The following is a 22,809-nucleotide window of genomic DNA, read 5'->3' as shown; positions in this document are numbered from 1 at the left end:
TCTTCTCCCCTCCGCTCAATTCTCTGATTTATTCCTGTACTATCCGATCTATCTAATTCTATTATTTTCTATCAACCAGAGGATTAGCAGCACGTTTAGAGTGTTTGTACAATTACAATGTTCCTTTCTGTAAGAGCCCAAGGGAGAGAGCCAACATAATGACACTTAAATGCCTTTTCTACTGCCATACTGCTAAAACTAAGTCCAAAAGACGGATTGCAAACAAAAGAGCATGGACTTCAATCCAGATTTCAGCAAGATTATTTTGATCAGAAGAACATTGAGGTCCATCAAACAATGTCAACCAAAACATGGAAATCAGACTGAAATGTGGACATGAGCAAAAAAAAGTATGAGTCTATTATGTTAATCATAATATCGGTGTATATATATGTTTATATTAATGGATACTTTTTCCCCCAAGCTATCATCTCCTGTTGTGGTTCTGATGCATCACGTGGAATTATAGATTATAGTAGGATACACACACACACACACACACACACACACACACACACACACACACACACACACACACACAAACACACACACACACATACATGCACGCACATGCACACGTAAATGTATTCCCACTTATCAACATCTCTCTGAAGCTCAAAAAACAACTGCCTTGGCATTTTGGCAAACATTCTTTGTTTACAGAGCTCTGTAATCGTATATTTCCACTGAGAGTGTCTGTTAGCAAGGATGCTAATTTGCAAACGATTAAGCTCTCACACAAAAGAGGTTCTTGAGAGTAATTGGCACTGAAGTTTACAAAGGCTTGTGGCTTGGTAAATAATTTAGTAAGAACAATGGTGCACCTTGTCACACTGTTGCTTAATGAGGAAGATACTAATTTGGGCTGTCAGGAGGAATTATGTCATTTTTCATCCTGGAGCTCCACGTTGTAGGCTTTGATGTATATTATGTAGTATTATATACACTACTGTAGACATTATGACAAGAATACGATTTGATCAAAGAAACTAGCATCTTCCCTTTGTTGCCTTTGGATACTAAATATCATACTGCACAAGCTACACTTTTCATTCATTTGTCTGAGTTTAGGATTAGGCTGTGGACGTTTTTCACGTTTGTGTTGATGTCCACAGTCCGACATGGCTGTCTTCCTCCCAAAGACCATGTGTTTCTGTGGCACATTGGTAGATCGCCATTATAGTGATGGTTGCAGCGCAATAGGTACAGCTACACCTACACCAGCCCCTATCGGACATCTGGAATTTGATTCTCTCTCTTCTCACCCACACCCAGACCCCACCGCCCCCCCCCCCCCCCCCCCCCCCCCCCCCCCCCCCCACACACACACACACACATGCACGCACATACACATAAAAACACACGTGCGAATGCACGCACGTACACCCACAAATGAAGTAGAACTCTTGGTCTCAGGCAACTTGAAATGGGGGCGTCTTGAAACTGCCAGCTCCGAACAACATTTGCTGTTCCCTCCATCCCTCCTTTCCTCCCCCTCGTTGCCCTCCCTCCTCCTCCTCCTTCTCCTCTTCCTCATCCTCTACCCCCTCCTCTTCCCCCCCTCCTTCTTTCTGCTGATGAGGACGCTGTCCCAACCTCGGGTTTTGTTCAAAGAAAAATAAATGTGAATCTGAGTGCCCCAAAAATAGCAAAAGTTAGTGGGAGAATATACCCTCATGTGTGATAACTATAATGGCCGTCATCGTATAAAAGCTATACGAGCAATTGGCTCGGTACTTAAATTGATCTGTACTTGTAAACAGCGGGAGCCATTACAGAGACTGTAACACCATCCTCAACCAGCCAAACATATCTGTATGGGAATTTCAGCAAGGCTCCGAGACAACATTTTATTAAGGGGGAAACTGGTGTTTGTTAACAGCTGATGCAATAGAGAAGCAAGAGGGGCTAAGCTTATCGTGAGCCAAGTGTCTGTATCTCAATTGTATAGTCATTTGAAGTCAAAGTGTAATGTATAAAGACCTTGAGTTCCTAATCTTCTGTTTTCATTCTAACACAAGTAATGAAGTCTGTTTTTGTTGCAAGGACTTGGAGTTATAAGAGGTTATAGGCTATATTGGGCTTTGGAGTGGCAGCAAGTCTGAATGTAACTGACCATAATCTAAGTCGATGGCATAAGACAATGATTATTTCAAATCTGATAATCTAATAAGGACTGAACAGACATTTGTGACTTTGTATTATAAATGCAATGTAATACGATTTCTTTAAAAAAAAACAATTAGATTCATGCACAGCCATTTTCTGAATTCTGGGCAGGTATTCCATCGGTGACATTCCTGATGACCTGAGTTGGTTTGAGCGTGCGCTGGGTGCTGATGTGACTCAACAGAACATTAAATGGGCAGGCAGGCTCTCACTAAGCACTCTGTGTTTAAAGGCTGCAGACGAGCATGACCCAAAAAACGAAACAGGAAAATGGCATGTCGCTTTTATTTTAATGCGTCATTGGGATTAAATGTCTCAAACTGTTTGTGTTAAAGAGTTTTTGTGTGCGAGTGTGCGTGTTTGTGTGTGCATTTGTGTGTGTGGGTGAATGCGTGCGCGTGTAGGTTAGTGTGTGTGTATGTGTGTGTGCATACGCACGTTCATTTGTGTGTGTGTGTGTGTGTGTGTGTGTGTGTGTGTGTGGGTGTGTCTGAGCAAGTGTGTACATATCTGTGTATGTGTGTAAATTAGTCATGCCCTATTTGGTAGAAGGTTGCATTATTCTGTAAACCAAACCAACATATCGTCAACATTTGACCTTGTACTATGTAAGGATCATCGTAGAACAAGCGATATAAGAGACTAGAGTACTTACAGCCAGAGTTCCCCATCTGAAACCACCTCCTCTCAAACTCCATTTTCCTTCGCTTGGATCAGATTGGACCAAAACAAAGGTCAGAAAAAAGGTTGCATTCCTATAATAACTGAACTTCCAGAAATCAATACAGTGTCAGGGCCTTTTAATCCCATATCAATGGTGTTTCTCGGTGTAAACAGTGGTTAGGTAGCAGCTGTGTGGGACAACAGGAGAGTAGATTACTCTAAAGGACACATTGCATGGGACAGCAATATACATCTGGAAAGAAATTCATTTTCTGGTACTCTAACCTGCTTTTTTAATGGTCTTTTAGTGCCTACTAATGCAATCAAGGTGCATTACTACAAAACAGGAAATGAGAAGCTCTGGCGTGAGAGTCTGGCTAACAATGCTATGATTGATGGCCATTCTGTCTTCACTGAGTCATAAAGTGGATCTGAGTACCGAGGTCAACCGGATTTGATTTCCGTAAAAATAAATAATTAAGCGAAAGCTTATTGCAAGAATTTCACCTCTGTTTGAGGAAAATTCTCTGTGCGTGCTCAGACCAAATTCATCTTTTTGCTTGTGGTTACCTGCAATAGCATTTAATAATGCTCTTTTATCATCTCCATACACACAACCACTATCTCTCATAAGCACCTTTTTTCTTAATTTGTAAAAAAACGAACTATTTCAGCATGAACAAATGAATAGCTTGTTAATATGAAAAACATAATCTTTGCTAACATGAACACCTAGTAAATTATTTCTAGGCAATTAGTTAACTGTTGATTAACCGTTAGTTAATTGTTAGGTCATTTTTATTACTGCATTAACTCATTTCAATTCATGGTTAATTAATGTACCTGTATTGTAAAGTGGTCCCAATAATCAGTAGTGTCTTAATAAGAAACAATATTTTGAAGCACAGCAAAGACAGAACTTCCTGTTCAAACTGCAGTATAGAAGAAGCGGGGTTTGGCAGTTGTCAATACCATGTGTGTCAACGTCTTACCGCTTCCCTGTGTCCTTTTCAAAGAAAGGACACAGTTGCTCTGCCTCTTCTTTGGAAGGTGAAGGGTAATTGTGGAGGGAGGGCTTAGTCTGAGAGAACAATAATAACAAAGCTATTCAGCGTTTCTAACCACAGCAACACATTCTCCATTAGGCTGATGTTTTAGTTAGGGTAACAAAAAAACATTATAAAATTTAAAACATTATAATTTCGTGCTCTTGCCTAATAGTGTGCATGTGTGATGCATAAATATGCTCTTGGCAGAAAGAGACATGCAGTAATTGGACAAAGGGAGACATTGGAGATAAAATGCTCCACACATGTGGTACTAGACTCTATGCCCAAGCCTCGTTAACCGTAGAGCAGGCGGTCTGGTTATGACATCATGGTGGCGGCATTGGTTTTATTAGCCTGTGTGGTAGTCCAACTGTGATGCCCCTTTGGAAAAGATGCTCTTCCTCTCTGACCTCATCCTGTGGTGCACTTTTCAGGAAAAAACTCCTTCTTGATTGATGGATGGAGAGTAAAATACTTTTATTGGCCTTGTCGCTCGATTTATTATCCAGTTATACAGAGAGAGAGAGAGAGAGAGAGAGAGAGAGCCAGAGAGAGCCAGAGAGAGAAAGAGAGCGCAATAGAGCTAGAGAGAGATTCAACTTGTTACAATAATTTAGAGTGACTTAAGATGGGAACAAATTTAATAACTGCGTTTTTTGGGACATAACAAATAAGTCGACTCAAGTCAGGATTTGTTAGGAGCTGACAGAGAGTGCTGGTTGTTTGGTGTTTAAACACCGCTTTAGAGCCCCAGCCCGCATTGTTTGTGGAGAAGAAAGCTATCACAGGATCTGCCCAAGATTAGGGCTGCCAACTGTTCCCTCTGTGGCTTCCTGTTTTGCCTCAGGAATTTCTTTCGGTGGCTCCAAAAAAGCACACAACTTTACCAATCTGACTAACTCCTTCTGTTCAATGTGCATGTGTCGGTACGTCTTCCTTCTTCAAACAAAACATCAGGGATTTGAGTGGCACAAAAAGATGCCGTAAATAACTAATTTGTCATAATTGACGAACATACTTTATGGACGCACAGTATACTCAAAAGTCGTTGTTATTACCATTTATCATTATTCACAGATTTTGTTTCCATAAAGCTAGGGTATTTATTTTAGAAGCATTTTTTTTACATATTTACAGGCAGCAATCATTCAATCAAATGTGTTTGCAAAAAAATAAAAATAATAATCGGGTACCTGTGACAGTGGCAGGCATTTAATAAGCTTGTCCAATAACTTAATTTGGCCCAAACTAAATGATTGGATGGCTTACCTGTCCGTCTACCTAACTGACCAGCTACCTGCCTGCACACGCCCATGAACACTTATTACTGTATTGCACATGTACACATTCTGCACATGACCGAAGTGTCATGTGTTTTGGAGAAGGGTCTTTGGAGGGAAGCCTGAATGGAGGGCGGGGATACTTTCAGTCAAAATCAAGCTTACTCTGGCTGGTTACTCCAAATCGCCGACCTTTGCTTTAGCATTCAGCTTGTCAGAGTGAGTTATCTTGGATATTGATCAATCTTACACACACAGACATGGTTCATGTCTTTCTCCAATATATGTTGAGGAACGTACTAACACTAAACTAGTTAATTCCTTCCTGACATTTATATTCCACTCTTTTTACTGCTATCTTTCTAAACCACATACTCCATTCTCTCACCCACGCCGGACATTTCCCCGAAGCCGTTCAATCCCCTCTCCTTCACCACCCCACCCCCAGCCGCATGCCTTTCTTCTTCATCAAATTTCATCATCTCTACTTCTCCTCCCTTACTCTAACTCACTCCTACCCAGTCCTTCTCTACCCCTCCCTCCCCCCCCCCCCCCCCCCCCCCCCCCCCACACACACACACACACCCCAGACTTCAATCTTCCAATGCGGTTGCACCCCCAGTTTCCCAGCTCTTCCTCCTCCTCCTCTTCCTCCTCTTCTTCTCTATTGCTTCCCATCCATCTAAATTGCAAATGGCAGCGGTGCCAACTGCCAGAGGAGCTCCTCAATGTCATTACAGTTGACCCTGGAGATTAACTGCAGTGTGTAGAGACTACAGATCAATACCTCAGCTTATCCTCTAGGCCTGTTCCTTGGCATTCACATTTGGATCTAACATACCGGAATAGGTTGTGTATTATCCCATATTGATCAACAATATGGTTGTTTTTTGTGGTTGAGTAGCAAAGAAACAAAAGTGTTTTCGATGCAGATGAGGAAACCAATGTCAAATTAATGGCAGGCTTGAGTGTGACGGTGAACGACTCCATTTCTAACTTTTCATTACACGTATCAAACAAAAGGAATAAAAGGACCAGCATAGTAGAGTTTGAGGTAGGAAAGAGGTCTTGTTATAAGCAGCTGCTACCATGCGGCAGAGATGAGGAGAGTTGTTTAATGCGTCACACAAAAAAAAGTCAGAGAAATGGGGAAAATAATGTCTTGAAATGTTAATTTGACCCTAATAAGCCATGGATTAGCCCACCGATCGAGTAGTCTACCCCACCCCCAAAGAATATAGCATACTATATAAAGTTCAACAAAGTTCTAGATACAACATACCCCAAAAGCGGCACAAATCAATAAATACACCAAAAGCCAACTTGAAAGCTGCTGAATAATTCTCTTTAAAACGTGAGAATGTTACCATTGCATCTTCATGCAGTCAATTGCCGCCGGTTGTGTGGGTACATACTGAAGTGTCAACATGTATGAGCTGGATAACATGTAAGAAAGCCAGTGTGTGTGTCCATGTCTGCTTGGTTTAGAGAGTTGGCAAACTGTGAGCTACACTATACCTGCTAAGTGCACTCATCAGTGACAGGTAGAGGCGAAGCCCATTGCCAATATTGTGTGTATGTGCCCTTGTGGGTGTTTGCATCTCGGTGAGTGTATGTGTGTGTGATTGTTCACGTGTGCTTGTTTGTGTCTATTTCCACGTGTGTGTGCATGCTTGTGTGAGTGCATGCATTTGTGTTTGTGAAAGCTCCTGCTGCCTGAGATCTGTAAGTTGGTAGTGGAATGTGCCAAAAACAAACCCACAGCAAATAGACATCCATGTTTCCAAGCAACCAGATCACCTTGCTACTGTAGTATAATGTCTGCACAGATTGACAGGGACTTCAACACAAGAACACACACGACCTGTCTCTGTGCCTGAATCAAACCCAGTTGGATGATGTGCAGACAGTATTTCAATCATTTACTTAATGAATGGGACTCAACACAAAACAACCTCTGAATGACAATCCAAAAAAAAAGACACAAGTGTAAAAATACTTAGTGGGAACCTTTTATGCAAGGATGTATTAGCTGTAGAGAAATCAAATGAAAACTTTAGGAACATTGAATGCAGCAGGAGATGCCAGATGCTACTGGGATCGCCTGGTGGTAACAATAAATTCCGTTTATAGACACAATCTCAGTGGAGCCTCTGTCCATCTAATGGATGTTTAAAGAGATTAAATGATGGACATGATTACAGGTTGTTGACTGAGCTGTGCTGTGCTGTCTGAAAACCTCAACAATTCCTAGTATGCTGACAGAGAAACCCTTGTCCAATCTGTATAAGACTATTTCATAAAGTTGAATTGCTTTATAATCAGTGCAATAAACAGCAGTTTTGAAATAATAATACTAGTATAATCCACAATATCGGCCCTGTTTAAACTGTTCTCAAAATAAAGTGCACCGGGAACTGATCCGTATTTTGTGGTGGTCTTTATTTATTTGCTTCATATAGTCGTTATAACATAGACATAGTCGTTATAAGAAGTGTTTCCATATGCCGACATATTTCTTAGCCATATCCAGTCCCAGCCGGTCCCTGTCAAGGTACTTGTTCAGTAAGTTGTGCTTTACTGCCCTCAAGTGACATTTCATTCTGTTGTGCCGGCTGCGGTACACCTTATCATCTCTCCAGCCAAACAACGAGAGCCAATCTATTTATCAGCAGCCTATTCTTTTACTTTGATGTTTATTATGAACGAATTTAAACGAAGATTATATCTACAATCTAAAAGGGTGATTATCTGAACAGTTGTTGTATATTTGATCTTTATTTGTTCATAAAGCCTGTGGAGACGTCACTCATATGCATGTACCACCTCTACCACCCCGCATGTAGTGAAGACAATGTACTCAACGTCTGTGCATATTTGGTGCCACCTGGTGGTCAAGAGGAGGGATGGGCGTTGGCCATCGAATTGCTTCGATTGCACTCCTTGGACCGCAGTTCTGTTACAGTGACACCTAGTTTGTATTTGTTTAAAAAAAAGTTTAAAGACTTTATTTGCTTTAAAAATTACGTTTAAGCTAACTTCTACATGAAAGTGCTTGCTATAGCTGGTTAGAGTTCAGTTTAGGTTTTAGGTAAGAAATGGGTTACTTTAGGTTTTAGTTTAGAAGTAGTTACATTTAGGAATTAGTTTAGAGATGGGTAAGTTTAAGTATTAGGTTAGAGATGTAGGTTCATTGTTTCGGTATGGTATGGTTTAGCTATTCATATGGTTATGGTTAGGTGTTCTAGGTACGTGTTGTGTTTCCTCACGTTTTCGTGAATATTATTAAGTGATTATTATTATTATTATTATTATTATTATTATTATTATTATTATTATTATTATTATTATGATTTCGCCACCCAAGTAAAAATGACATCGCATCGAAGAGGCAGTTTCAGCAAAAACGAGACCTACAACTGCAGTCCTATGACAGCGGTTCTGGAACTGCAGCCACTGGTTGAGATGGGTTCGATCAAAGCCAGAGAGAGTACTTTTCTAATCTAAATATCTCTAGGTTAGATATAGGTTACACGGCGGCCCTATTACCATAATAACAACAATAGAGAAAGTTCATGACCACCGGTCGATACCTGTGCGGAAATGACGCGTTCGAGGATGCTTTGTATCGATTTAGAAAGCATCCTCTCAACGTAGGCCTATACGTCCAGATTTTTTAGCTTTTATAGTCTCCCAAGGAGTAGGCCTAGCCTATCTCCTGTAGTTTCCACCGCCTTGTCAGTATCAGATAACTTCGCACACATGGTAACCACACCGATTGCTTGCCACATCCTTACAAAACAGCAACCATACAAAAAAAAACGTAATGACTCCTACTACCCAGTTACGGTCGTCGCCGATATTGACTGATGCAGATAAACATATCTCTTTCCCATTCATTGGCATATTTAAAACAAATGCAGAAGCAAAATGACACCAATGAGATCACAGGAACTTGAAGCAACACGCAAAGGTTTACGTTGATGTTGCTCCAGGTTTGCAGGCCACCCTCATTCATAAAGTGCGTCTCGTCAAGTCGGGTTCGTATTGGAACGCGCCCCGTTCGGACACCGTAGGCTGCTGTCCACCAATAGAAGTGGAACGCCGCCCCGAAAAGCCGGCGCCTAACACCAAACTGACTTCATCGTGTTTGTTGTTGCATTGTGAGCCATTTTGTTATTCTTCGGAAAAGCTTTTGTTTGCTCGGGGAATATCGCCACATTAACGTGATCATGTCTGGACAAACCATCGAGAATTTCAACATAAATTTCCACAGGCGGGATGGGAGTAACCTTTATTCAAGCGGCGACTTGATGACCGGAAATATTTCCTTCGAACTTACCAAAGAATGCGTGATCAATTCTATCACGTTGACACTGAAAGGCAAAGCGAATGTTGCCTGGAGAACGGGAGGGAAGAAAAAACGTAGTGTATCTGCAAAAGTTGTATATTTCAACTTCAAAAATGTTATCATGATGAACCGCGAAGGTAGTTCTGCGTAAACAACTCAAAATGTGACAGGATTTCAGAATGAAACGATTCGATGTGAATCCTTATACAATGTCCATTTATCTTCCCTTTATCCCACTGTCTCTGCAGCTGCCGTTCAGTCCAAATATCCACCTGGAACACATGTGTACCCGTTTACATGTCAAATCCCACAAGGGTGTGTATGACGTTTTTCTGAAATTTATTTGTAGGCCTATGATCTTTGTAGACATATTGTTGTATGCTTTTTTGGTTTGTAACCAGTCAGTCTTATTTTTTATTTCCACCAAGGGACTTCCCGTCTTCTTTCAAGGGGTTCAAAGGTCAAATAGCTTACACTTTGATAGTGGGTTTCGATAGGCCATGGCACCTCACTAAAGAGTTTGAAACCAAGGTCAACTTTGCAAACCGTTGCAATCTAACTTACGAACTTATGGTAAAGTACCAAGGCAGACTGCAACAGTAGGGCCAGCACTTAAACTCCAATTAAACATATTTTGTTTGCCTGTTCATTCAGATTGAGACTCATTCTGCCCTCTCCATAATGCTCTTCTAGGCACCTCTTTCCAGCTCCAACAGTATGACGGTGTGCGGCCTGTGGTGTGTCTCTGGTCCCATTTCAATGGATGTTCGTCTTGAGAGGGCAGCTTTTCTCCCCGGTAAGGAAATCCGGCAAACGTTGCTTCTGCCTTGTGGCACAAGATACAAGACAGCAGGTTCAAACTCTTTTTGTCTTTAAATGCTTTTGTTCTGAATGCAGGGGAAGAAGTCAAAATCATGTGTGAGTTCAGCAACTCTTCGTCTCGACCAGCCACCACCAAGGCACGCCTTCTTCAGAAACAGATGTTCTACACTCTTAACCATGTCCAACACCATAAGTTTGAGCAAACTCTGGCCCGGCAGACTGGCCTTGTGGTTCCCCATAGCCCTGAGGCACACTCTGAGCTCGCAATCACTATACCTTCAACCGTACCTTTTACAATCTCTAACTGTGCCATCTTGGAAGTCAGTTACGTAATTGAGGTAAGTGAAATAATGGTTGTAATGCATGTTTTTTAAAAGAGTAGGAAATACATCTTGTGACGACAGGGTAACCGCCTCAGTTCTGCTTGTTCTGTCCACCTGCTTGTGTTTTAAAGAGGGTAACTAATAACCAAGCAGCTGTTCTCCCTTCTCCGTGCTGTTTGTTCGATTTGAGGCAGAACTTCCAGCATGTTTCTGACAAGACGCTGTTCAAAATGCAGCTTGCTGAGGAGCAGAGTCGTACGCCAACAAATGCATAACTTATCCTGTGAAGATTTGAAGTGTGTTTGATGGATTTGGGGAAAGATGTAAACTATGAACAAGCAAAGAGTGAACATAGTTTGGAAAGCGAGGGCTGTAGTTATAGGTGTGGTTTCCACAAAGGTAAAATGGCGTGCATTGGCGATAATGTTGATTTGCATAGTCTTTGCTGACTGTTTTCTGCAACTTCCTAGGTGTTCTTTTCTGTCAAGTACTCCCCTGACCTCACAGTGCTGTGTCCTATTGTCATCGGCAATCTTCCGAAGGACTCTTTAGCTCCACCACCATTTGTGTGAGTATGTTAGAAACGCATCTGTTGTGGATATATATGTATGTATGTATGTATGTATGTATGTATGTATGTATGTATGTATGTATGTATACATATTATATTAAGTACTGGTTAGCCTTTGCCAATTTGTATCCACTCCACATTGTTATGTAGGCCTACACTCTAGAATACTAGTTTAGTTAGTATTCTCGCATTCTTGTCCGTGAGATATTTTCCCCAACCCTGAAAAATGATTTTTGTTTAAGTTGATAGCCCGGTTGAATTGCGACCTCAGAAAGGCACTTTCAAATTCCTGCTTTGCATGGAATGACCATGTTTACATCTGGGACTTTTGTGTATCTTAAACCTTGTCAATGGGCTGGATAGGCCTGAATGGCTTAACAAATGTTTTCGTTGACACCCAATTACCGATGACAGGGTTAAGCACATTTTTATGTTAATGAATTCAATATTCTTTGTAATTATCTGTGTTACAATGCAGTATTACAATTGAATGTGTCCTTCCTTTTGTTACTGAAGTAGTACTGAATGTTGATATTTATATCTCTTTTGTTCTATACCTCCTTTTTCATAAATGTTCTTTAGCATTGAATATTACACCAATTATTGCTTTCAAACATTCAAACCAATCTTTCTGGAAAAATACCTGACTGAATTCCACGGCCAAAAATCAGAGATTTCTGTTTCCAAACCATCATTTAGCTCTCACTGCCGTTACAAGTTATCGTCAAAGTTGTAATTTTTTAAAGTTCAATGTAAAAACTCTGGCAGATTTCCCTAAGGTTAGCATTTACCTTTCCTTCTCTACTTTGCCATAACCCTGCCTCCAATGGCAAAATGTGTCAAGACCAAATAGTTGTGTAGGAATCAAGTTTTATGTTTCAATTAACCAATCATGTTTTAACCCCTCATCATGGTAAATTCAATCAAATACTACAGACACTAAGTGTCTCATAAGGAACAATTTTTCATCAACTAGCCTAAACAATTTGCATCCCTATAATGTTGAAGGGTAACAGATTTGACATGATGTGCTACGTTTTCTGAGCTTTCTAATCAATGTCCAATATATTTCAGAGGGGACAGTGAGTTATAGCTTATAAGTTAAGTTACGATGCCACCCGTTGTATTCCTGTATCCGGACAACAAAGTTGAAATTCTTCTATACAGCTTTATTAGGATGCTTTTTGAAACGTGTTTCAGAGTGCATTCTAGCTATTAAATCCTGTATAATACAAGCCTAGAGAGTACTCAACCTTAAACACAACTTTACGAATTCTATAATTTGCTTTTTTTGTTCAGTGCTAAAGCCAGTGGAGATGTTTATTGTTGTTCATTGTGGCTCTTTCAGCAGGTATTTGCCAAAGATATCTTCTCAGGTTTATTTCCTGTTTCGAACCATTGTTATACCAACATTTCTGTCTACTCTGTCTTCTTTTTATTGCGACAGTGTGCAACCATATTTATATCTCGATACATTGTGGCAGCCGTTTCCCCAAGTGTCAGGTACCCGGTAAGAATAACGCGGAAAGCAAGGGTGAAAGCCGTCGTCGGCGTTTATTCACATGAATCAAGGGAATCAATGCTAGGGTCTCCGTGAGCCTCTAGGTTGCCGGCGTTGCGCGTGCTTCCTCCGTGTTACTGCCCTCCCCTCTCCTGGTCCCGTGTCCCTCTTATGCCGGCTTCTGCTCCTCCTCGTCCCCCTCCTCCCTCCGGCCAGGTGTCCCTCATCGCGCTGATTGTGGGGAGAGGCGTGGTGCTCTCTGTCGCCAACTGGAGGGTGGCGACGGTATACCCCGTCTACCACATGACCTTGGACCCACCCGGTCCGGGGTTCGGCGGGCGGGATGCCACACTCCTCCACCGCTTGCTCAGGCCTCCGGTCGTCGGTGAACCCGCTCAGGCAGGCATCCCGGCGTGACAGGGCGTCGGCGTTGGCGTGTTCCCTGCCAAAACCACCGCGTCACTCGCGCATTGGTGTCCTTGGCCCCGGCCATCCACTTCAGGGGGGCGTGGTCGGTGACCAGGGTGAACTCCCTCCCTAGGAGATAGTACCTCAGCTTTTCCAGGCTCCATTTGATGGCCAGGGCTTCCTTCTCCACCGTCGAGTAGTTCCGCTCGTTGGGGAGGAGCTTCCGGCTGATGAAGGTGATGGGGTGCTCCTCTCCGGCCCGGGTCTGGGATAGGACGCCCCCTAGTCCCACCTCCGAGGCGTCGGTGTGCACTGTCAGGGGAAGAGTGAAATCGGGGGTTATGAAGACCGGCTCCGAGCACAAAGCCTCGCGGAGTGTCACGAACGCCCGGTTGGCCGCCTCGGACCAGGCAACTTGGTCTGGCAGGGCCCACGGTTAGGTCGTTCATGGGACTTGCCAGCGTGGCGAACCCGGGTATGAACCTCTGGTAGTACCCGACGAGGCCCAAGAACGCCTTTACCTGTTTCTTCGTGCGGGGTTGGGGCCAGTCCCGGATGGTCGCTACCTTGCCGTCCTGTGGTCACACGGTTCCCCTCCCTACCTGGTACCCCAGGTACACCGTCTCCTCCGGCCCGAGGCGACACTTGGCCGGGTTGGTGGTGAGGCCCGCTTTCCGCAGCTCCCCCAGCACAGCCCTTAGCTGGCGGACGTGGACGTCCCAGCTGGGGCTGTAGACGATGATGTCGTCGATATAGGCCGCCGCGTAGGCCTGGTGGGGCCTCAGGAGCTGGTCCATCATGCGCTGGAAGGTGGCCGGGGCGCCGTGTACTCCGAAGGGGAGGACGGTGTACTGGTATAACCCCCCGGGCGTTGAGAACGCGGTCTTCTCTCGGGCCGACCGGGTCAGCGGTACCTGCCAGTACCCCTTGGTCAGGTCTAGGGTTGTGAGGTACCGTGCCGGCCCCAGGCGCTCTATGAGTTCGTCGACGCGGTGCATGGGGTAGGCGTCGAACTCGGATGCCTCGTTCAGCCTCCTAAAGTCGTTACAGAAGCGGTAGGAGCCGTCGGGCTTGGGCACGAGGACTACCGGGCTGCACTAGGCGCTGCGCGACTCCTCAATGGCCCCGAGTTGTAGCATCCGGCGTACCTCGCCTGTATGGCCTCCCTCCGGGCCTCCGGGATCCTGTAGGGAGGGACCCTCACCTTCACTCCCGGCGCCGTCCGGATGTCGTGGCGGGCGATCGTGGTCCTTCCCGGTAGCTCGGAGAATACGTCCCGGTGTTGCATGACGACCTCGTCGAGGTCGTGCCTCTGGGCCGGGCTGAGGTCCTCCCCCATCGGGACCTCCGGGATCTCCCGCCGGGCCGTCAGCGCCAGAGGAGCGGGGTCGGGGGGTTTCTCCTCTCCCCCTCTCCACTGCTTCAGGAGGTTGATGTGGTAGATCTGGGTCGGCTTCCGCCTCCCCGGTTGCCTGACCCTGTAGTTCACCTCTCCCACGCGTTCAGCCACCTCGTAGGGACCCTGCCACTTGGCCAGGAACCGGCACTCCGCCGTGGGGACCAGGACCAGGACCCGGTCTCCGGGTTGGAAGGTTCGCAGTTGGGCCCCTCGGTTGTAGACCCTCGCCTGGGCCTGCTGGGCTCGTTGGAGGTGTCCCCGAACGATGGGCCACACCCGGGCCATGCGGTCCCTCACCTGCTCCACGTGGTCCACGGTGGTGCGGTGGGGGGACGGCTGGCTCTCCCAGGCCTCCTTGGCTAGGTCCAGGATGCCGCGGGGCCTTCGGCCGTACAGCAGTTCAAAGGGGGAGAATCCGGTGGACGCCTGAGGGACCTCCCGTACTGCAAACAGAACATGCGGCAGCAGCTGGTCCCAGTTCTTACCATCCACTTGCATGGCTTTCCGGAGCATCTGTTTCAGGGTCTTATTGAACCGCTCGACCAGGCCATCCGTCTGGGGGTGGTAAACTGAGGTCCGGAGCTGCTTCACCTGCAGGAGCCTTAGTACCTCCCTCATTACCCGTGACATGAAACATGACCCCTGGTCTGTGAGTACCTCCTTCGCTATGCCCACCCGGCTAAATAGGAGCATCAACTCGCGGGTGACCGCCTTCGCGGTGGCGGCGCGCAGGGGCAGGGCCTCGGGGTACCGAGTGGCGTAGTCTACCAACACCAGGATGTACCGATGTCCCCTACTGGTCTTCGGGAGAGGACCCACAATGTCCAGCGCTATCCGGTCGAAGGGGGTGCCTATAATCGGCATGGGGATAAGGGGGTTTCGGGCTGTGGACCGAGGCGCTACCCTCTGGCACTCGGGGCACTCCTGACAGTGACGCTCTACGTCTCTCTTCACGGCCTGCCAATAAAACCGTGCGAGGACCCGCTCCCGGGTCTTGTCCATGCCCAGGTGGGCCCCCAGAAGGTGGGTGTGGGCCATGAAGAGTACCTTGCTGACATAAGCGCGGGGCACCACTAACTGCTCCCTCACTCCCCCCTCTCCTGCCACTACTCTGTATAGCAGCCCTGTGGGTGCGGTAGGTGACTCACCGAGTGTCGGGCCTGTCCCTCGTGAGCCAAGACGTGGCTCCACACGTGCCTTAGCGCCTCGTCTTGGAGCTGGGCGGTGGCGAACTGGCCGGGCCGTGCCGAGTCTTCCCCCCCCCCCCCCTGTAGGAAGTCCGAGAACTCGGTGAGGGGGGAACTCTCCGGTTCCGCCGGGGGGTCCGGCCGCTCGGGGGTCGGGAGGGTTTCTGGGGTGTTGGTGGGAGGGTCCGGCGACCCGGTCCCAGTGGGTCCTCCCGCCGCTCGGATCGGGGACCCCGGTTGAGAGGGCCCGTTTCCCGCGGAGTCCTGGTCTTCCTCCGTTCGCCCTCTGGGGGACGACAGAAGCCGGGTGGCCCCGTAGGCCTGTCGCGCTCCCCTCACCTTCCTGCGGGGTGGCTCCCGCCGGCTCCGGCGTTCGCGCGCTGGGTCCCACAGCCGGTGGAAAATCGGGCAGTCCCTCCCGATCAGCAGCGGCACCGGGAGGTGGGGTACGATCCCTGCCCGCGTCGTGAACACCCCGTGCGGGGTCCGGATGACGACGTGGCAGGTCTCGTATGTCCGGGTGTCCCCGTGCACGCAGGCCACCTCTATGGGAACCCCTCCCTTCCCGCCCGCCAAGTCGGGGCGGAGGAGAGTGACCATGCTGCCGGTGTCCACGAGGGCCTGCGTGTCCCGGTTCATCACCCGCACCGGTATGGTCGGGCTTCCTGACGTCCCCTGCGTCCAGCAGGTCGCCAGCATGCAGGGCCGGTTCGTCCCCGGGTCCGCGTAGGCCGACGGCATCGACACGTCTCGGTTCCCCGGGCAGTCGCAAGCGAGGTGGCCGGGTTGGCCGCACCCGTAGCAGCGCCTCCACTCGCGCCTCTCCTGCCTCCAGCTCGGCGGGTCGGGGGGGTGTCCCGTGGCCCCGGAAGCGGGTCCCCGTGGGTCCCGGCGGGTCTCGGCGCGTCGTGTGGTGGTCCCGGTTCGAGCGCTCTGTTGGGCCACCTGCCAGTTCTCCAGTCGCCGGACCAGGTCGTCGCCTGTGTCGGGGTGGTGGTGGGCCATCATCTGTCGCGCGTCCAGCGGGAGCCGACGGAGCGTGTGGTCGATGATCACTCGGTCGATGGTGGCTGGGCCCTTCCCCCGCCGTCAGCCACCGCTTCACCAGCCGAGTGAGCTGGGCGATCTGCGTTCGGACGGCGTCCCGGCCGTCGAGCCGCCAGTCGGAGACGCGTTGCGCGCGGGCCGCGAGGTTGTGGCCGTAGTAGGCCAGGATCGCCTGCTTGAGGGCCGGGTACTGCCGGGCGGCCTCCGCCGGTAGGTCCTGGCTCGCCTGCTGGGCGGGCCCGGTGAGGAACGGGGCCAAGATATGGGCCCACTGCTCCTCTGGCCAGCTTTCCCTCTGGGCGGTCCGCTCGAACATCTCGAGGTATGCCTCCACGTCGTCGTCGGAACCCAGCCTGGAGAGCCGGCTGGTCGAGGCGGCGGTCGCGGCGGTTTGTTGGGTGAGCCGTAGTACGGCCTCGCGGAGCAGGGCCGGACTCTCCGCGGTCTCCCGCTGCTGCTTCTGGGCGGACGTCGCCACGGTCCCCTCCGGGTTCTGCATGTCGGCCAAGGGGGGTTGTAGAGGGGTTCGTCAGGTTGCCTGCATTCTCCACCATATGTGGCAGCCCGTTTCCCCAAGTGTCAGGTACCCGGTAAGAATAACGCGGAAAGCAAGGGTGAAAGCCATCCTCGGCGTTTATTCACATGAATCAAGGGAATCGGTGCTAGGGTCTCCGTGAGCCTCTAGGTTGCCGGCGTGGCGCGTGCTTCCTCCGTGTTACTGCCCTCCCCTCTCCTGGTCCCGTGTCCCTCTTATGCCGGCTTCTGGTCCCCCTCCTCCCTCCGGCCAGGTGTCCCTCATCGCGCTGATTGTGGGGAGAGGCGTGGTGCTCTCTGTCGCCAACTGGAGGGTGGCGACGGTATACCCCGTCTACCACATGACCTCGGACCCACCCGGTCCGGGGTTCGGCGGGCGGGATGCCACAACATGTATATATTGAATATATACAGTAAATCTTTTTATTAAAAATGTCAAACTTCTTTGTTTTGGACTTGTTTAATAAATTGAAGTTTGGTTGTACCGATGCTATATTATTGGGATTTCTGAGTTTTTTCCAGCATCTGGTTATTTATCAATGTAATGTATTATGATCCATTATTTCAAATATAACGGAAGAAGATGAAGTCAATAAGTCTTCATCTAGTTTGAAATTGAGTTTGAGTTGAGTTTCATTTCTGGATCCAAAAAAAGAAGTTATATTTGCATTCTCTTCATGCACTCCCGACACCTTATTTACATTTAAAGTACATGTCTTTATCAATCACATTTTTTTTTAATGTACACCTAAAAAAGCTGTTTATTATGAATTGTGATGTTGAAAATATTAGTAGTTCTTGTTAATTAGAATATAGTAGAACCATAATACTTCACAACTGCCATCATTAAACATGCATTAACGTGCTACAGTAACAGACGAGAGAATTACATTTAAATGTAATAATGTCCACATTACTTCATTTGAATATAACATTTTCTTTCAGTCACACACACACAAGTTTCCAATCCAGTTCATACAGTTGTGTAGAGCAATGACAAGCCCTTCAACTTGTGCACACTCTCTCTCTCTTTCTCAAATACGCTCAACCAGCATGCGAGCGTGCCAAGGATTGTGAAGTAGTTAGGCTGCCTGAATGACACAGAGCAGACCTAAAAGATGGTGGCGTTTTTCATCAACAATATATTATTGCCTTGACTTTAGAATGGATGAAAGATGATTAATAGATCCAGTAGGCCATTTCTTTTAACCGTGGAGGCCTAACGACCCCCATGGCGCTCAGAGATTATCAGCTCTGTAAACACTATCAGCCACCACATGGAGTTTGGCCTAACCTCTGTGGCTTGTCAACAATCTCACCTCTCCTCCTCTTCAGTCGGCCTGTTCTGTCAAATTGATGCTTTTACTCACAGTCAATCACAGGGGTCTCCATTATGTGGATAAGAAGCAGCTGGTTGTTAGTAAGTTATTTGTCCTGCTCAAGGATGCCTACAAGTTGGCTTTGTTGACATTGGGGGTTAAACCCTGAACCTTTGCCTGTGAGGGATACCCTAGCCACCACACATCCTGTTGCCTAGCATGATGAGGAAGAGGATGATGATGTGAATGCTGCTTAGGAAACAAGACCAGTGCAGAGATTTGACAAATGCTTTGTTTTTCTTTTAATTTAGTTGTGATACATCACTATGTTAAAGGCCTACACAAAGATATTTTAAATATGCTTTTGGTTTATTTTTTTAATAAATCAGTTATATTAGGCCTACCACAAATCAAAATCATTGGGGCATCTCGAGTTAGGATCCACGGGTAAGGTCCTTTTTAAAGGGACTGTCGATGTATAAATTGACAATAGGCTAAATAAATAGGATGTCATTTACCTAAATGAACCCTTCCCCGACTCACTCTATTGCAGCGCCCCATCTGGTAGACTTCTCTAGCCATTGAGATGCTTATCCCAGGATAGAGTACCCTCTAAATCCATAGGGAATGGGTTTAACATGTGACCCAAAGCCATTTTGCCAGGAAACAGCAGCGAGTGCTGCAAAAAAGTGTGCTTGTCTTCTACGCACCCCTCATCGGGATAGGCCGTAATAGGCTCTGTTTGCTTTTAATCTATATTCTTTATCAGACTACAGCAAACAAGGAATGTATAAATCAGAAGGGAAGGAGGCTGAAAATAACACTTTTTAAACTAAAACCTTTTTTCATTTACACAGACATTTTTGGTTGTAGCGCAGTTTTAAGTGCACCTGAGGTTCATTGGTCAGCATGGGATTAATAAATAACGAAAGGGGGAGTGTCGGGACACACCTTAAAAGACATTGTATACATTAGCTTCTTGCTTGACACAACAATCCCTCCTTCACTGCTCATTTAGGCCAAGTTGCGAGGCCATTTAAGACACTGTGAAGGATTTCTCAGTGTCTTACAATCGCATTAACAATGAAGGCACCTTTACTGGAGGAGATTTCATCTCAGGGAACATCAAATTAGAACTTTCAAAAGATTGTAAGATCAACTCAATCTATGTGCAGATCAAGGGGAAGGCCAAGGTCTTATGGTCAGAAGACCATGGCAGAACGTCAACAGTTTACTTTAGCAAAGAGAAGTTCTTTAGTATTAAGCAATCCGTCATACAGGAGTTCAAAGGACAGGGTAAGTGGGCTGTTTACAACATGAACCTCATTCATATGTGCATTATGTATATACACTGCTGTAATCAGAATCTCTCAACTTTTTATCAGTTTCTTGCTGTTGTACCAAAATAAAGTTAAAGTTAGACATATAAATCACATCTTATTATGACGGCAACAAGACATTGTTACATAATGACGATTAAATCTACATTCATATGTTAGAATTGACCGTCTTGTTCTGTAGTGGCAAAGTTCTTACTCCATGTATTATGATGTAAGATAGGTCTCTGGCTTAATGAGTATGGCAATTTATTCAAGAAGAATTTGTTGAACTTCTCGTTTCCTCCTGACAGCCATCAATAAATCAAATTCTCTAACAAAGAATGAAAGAAATCCTGTATCTGTGGCTGTCACATGCCTGTAATTGCACATGACCTGAGTCCTCCATGAGGCTTGGCGTACCTATTGCTAAAGCTAATGAGCTAGTCATGTTTTTCGGGGGACTTTGGAATGAGGCCTGAAAGGAGGGTCAGGATTTTGCAGTAAAATACTTTAAAATCGAGCCTAATCTGGCTGTTTTCTCCTAATTGCCTACCCTGGTTTTAATTTTCACTGTTGCAACCTGAGTGTATTCTTCTACTTTAATAGGGATGAAGCATTACATTTCCCTCAAATATAGCTTTGTCTTTTGGATAAATTATCATTCAATAATTGTATGCACACACTTTCTGTTTCAATACACTCCACAATTCTTGTCAAAATTAACCTAATAATATTTTCGTTATAGAAAGCCAAACGGTTGGCCGAGGGTGCTATGCCTACCCATTCAACTTCCAGATTCCTTCAAAGTATGCTACATTTATTTATATCGTCATTTCTATCTGCTATCAATCTGTTTTAGAGTAGAGGACCTTATGCTATTTTGGAGGTTTTGTTTCACCTAAACTTTCTTTATGAAAAAACAAATGCATAGTAAGTAATGTTTCACAATTCAGCTTATTCATTTTATTTAATCTTTTCCAAAAATGTATTTCAGAGATCTTCCATCATCCTTCATAGGTTCCTCTGGGAAAGTCCAGTACAGGGTGAAGGCCTATCTGAGTAGGTCTATGAGACGAGATAGCAAAGCTAATGCTCCCTTCACCGTTATTTCCAAAGCCAGCTGTAGTCCAGAAATGATGGTAATGGTCTAGCCTTTCTAACACGTTTGACTTACTAAGCTTATGTCTTATTTGTAATTATCGTTGTTTGTTTTGTTGGGATATTTTGGTAAATGGCGAATAGGAGGCCTCATCTTCAAAGTAGAAATACTGACTAAAAACCTTTATATAGAATGTCTATCAGTTATGTAGAAGGAACCCCAAGTGTTTTAGGTCTATATTACAAATTGAAGTTGTGTTTCTGTACTTTCAGATTCCACAGCATAGTACTAAAGACCAGAAACTAAGACTCTTCAACTCAGGAAAAGTGACCATGGATGTTCACATTGATAAAATGGCCTTCTGTCAAGGTAAAGGTCCCTCTGTTTTCACAGTCAAATGTTTCTTCAATGTCCAATACTTAGAGTAACAATGTATGATTTAATAAATGCAGTCATTCATTCATTCATTCATTAGCCAATTGTCTGCCCTATTTTCTGTCATCTGCCTTGCAGGTGAGGCCATGCAAGTCACAGCCTACATTCAGAACAGTTGATCCCGGGACATTAAGCCCAAGTACTGCTTGTACTTAAAGACCAGCTTTTTTGCAAATGGGAAGAAAAAAGTAACGACCAAAGACCTGGTGAAAGAGGTGGGGGAGCCCATCCCCCCCTCCTCCGGCCAGAATGTGATCAGGGTCATCACCACCCCTGCCACCACCGAAGTGTCCATCTTGAACTGTTCCATCATTAAACATGAGTACAGACTCAAGGTGTGTATCTTGATGTTGCCAGCAAACATCTTTATCACCATCACTATCGTCAGTCGAAGTCCAGCACAGAGGACACAGAGTGGAAGCACTCTCTGTGATCTGATGTGTACTGCTTTGTTAACAAGTCATGCAAACAGTGGTGGAACAAAGTAAGAAAGTATATATATTTAGTTGAAGTCGTTTTTTGGAGTGTCTGTGCCTTTCTTGAGTTTTTATATTTCTGTTGATTTGTTGTTGGATGCCAGCACTTGCTTCTTGCTTTGTAACCATGCATGTCTTGCCCGTTAGGTCTATCTGGACGTGAAGTACCAATACGACCCAGAGGTCAAGTTCCCCATCGTCATCCTGCCCGCCACAGCATCTCCTGCCCGGGGTCAGCCTCCTGCCGATGGGGCCTATGGGGCCTATGGGGCCTATGGGGCCGATGGGGGCTATGGGGCCTATGGGGCCGATGGGGGCTATGGGGCCGATGGGGCCGATGGGGGCTATGGGGCCTATGGGGCCGATGGGGGCTATGGGGGCTATGGCTTTGAGGCGTTCGGGAACCCTTCACCTACCTCAGCAGCCTCTGAACCCTCTGCCCCACCTCCGCCTCCCTCCTACGGGACATACAGCCTGTATCCCCCCTTGTCTTGAACTTAACAACGAACAACAACAACCAGTATCTGACATTGAGTTGAAATGCTTAGTCGATTTGAAATGATGGTACCTAAAGGGATATGATGTTATATATTCTGGTACATTTTACGCAATCATTCTGTCTAACACGTATCGTTGTTAATTACATTTTGGGCATTAATAGCTATGCTTCTACTGTTATTCCCTTTGATATCCAGTGTCAATAGGGTGCAGTAATTTGGTGTTCATTTAGCCTCCGTGGCCACTGAGTGCACTGAACAAATAATGCCTTCATGCACATTCATTCCACTGTCTATACACCTGTTAATATGAAACGTTCATAAAACCCTTCACCTAATAAATACACACGTTTCTACACC

At 46.1% G+C, this 22,809-nt stretch overlaps 1 protein-coding gene and 1 pseudogene across 2 annotated transcripts; both read left to right on the top strand.

The window, feature by feature from the left end:
- Window positions 1–9,348: 9,348 nt before the first annotated feature.
- On the top strand, window positions 9,349–11,255 carry LOC307083953 (arrestin domain-containing protein 3-like). The gene is made up of 6 exons (XM_079748031.1): window positions 9,349–9,649; window positions 9,761–9,827; window positions 9,941–10,085; window positions 10,206–10,308; window positions 10,410–10,672; window positions 11,128–11,255. The coding sequence occupies exons 1-6, from the start codon at window positions 9,394–9,396 to the stop codon at window positions 11,227–11,229; spliced, it is 936 nt and encodes a 311-aa protein (XP_079604157.1). The 5' UTR covers window positions 9,349–9,393; the 3' UTR covers window positions 11,230–11,255.
- Window positions 11,256–17,324: 6,069 nt separating this feature from the next.
- LOC307087169 (arrestin domain-containing protein 3-like) lies at window positions 17,325–22,447 on the top strand (annotated as a pseudogene). The gene is made up of 8 exons (XR_013812837.1): window positions 17,325–17,360; window positions 17,559–17,664; window positions 19,665–19,919; window positions 20,688–20,748; window positions 20,937–21,081; window positions 21,314–21,410; window positions 21,555–21,811; window positions 22,100–22,447. The product of XR_013812837.1 is annotated as an arrestin domain-containing protein 3-like (transcript).
- Window positions 22,448–22,809: the final 362 nt, after the last annotated feature.

The sequence above is a fragment of the Pollachius pollachius genome (genome assembly GCF_949987615.1).
Source record: "Pollachius pollachius genome assembly, chromosome: 1".
Taxonomy (NCBI): domain Eukaryota; kingdom Metazoa; phylum Chordata; class Actinopteri; order Gadiformes; family Gadidae; genus Pollachius; species Pollachius pollachius.
This window is presented reverse-complemented; position numbering and strand designations above follow the sequence as displayed.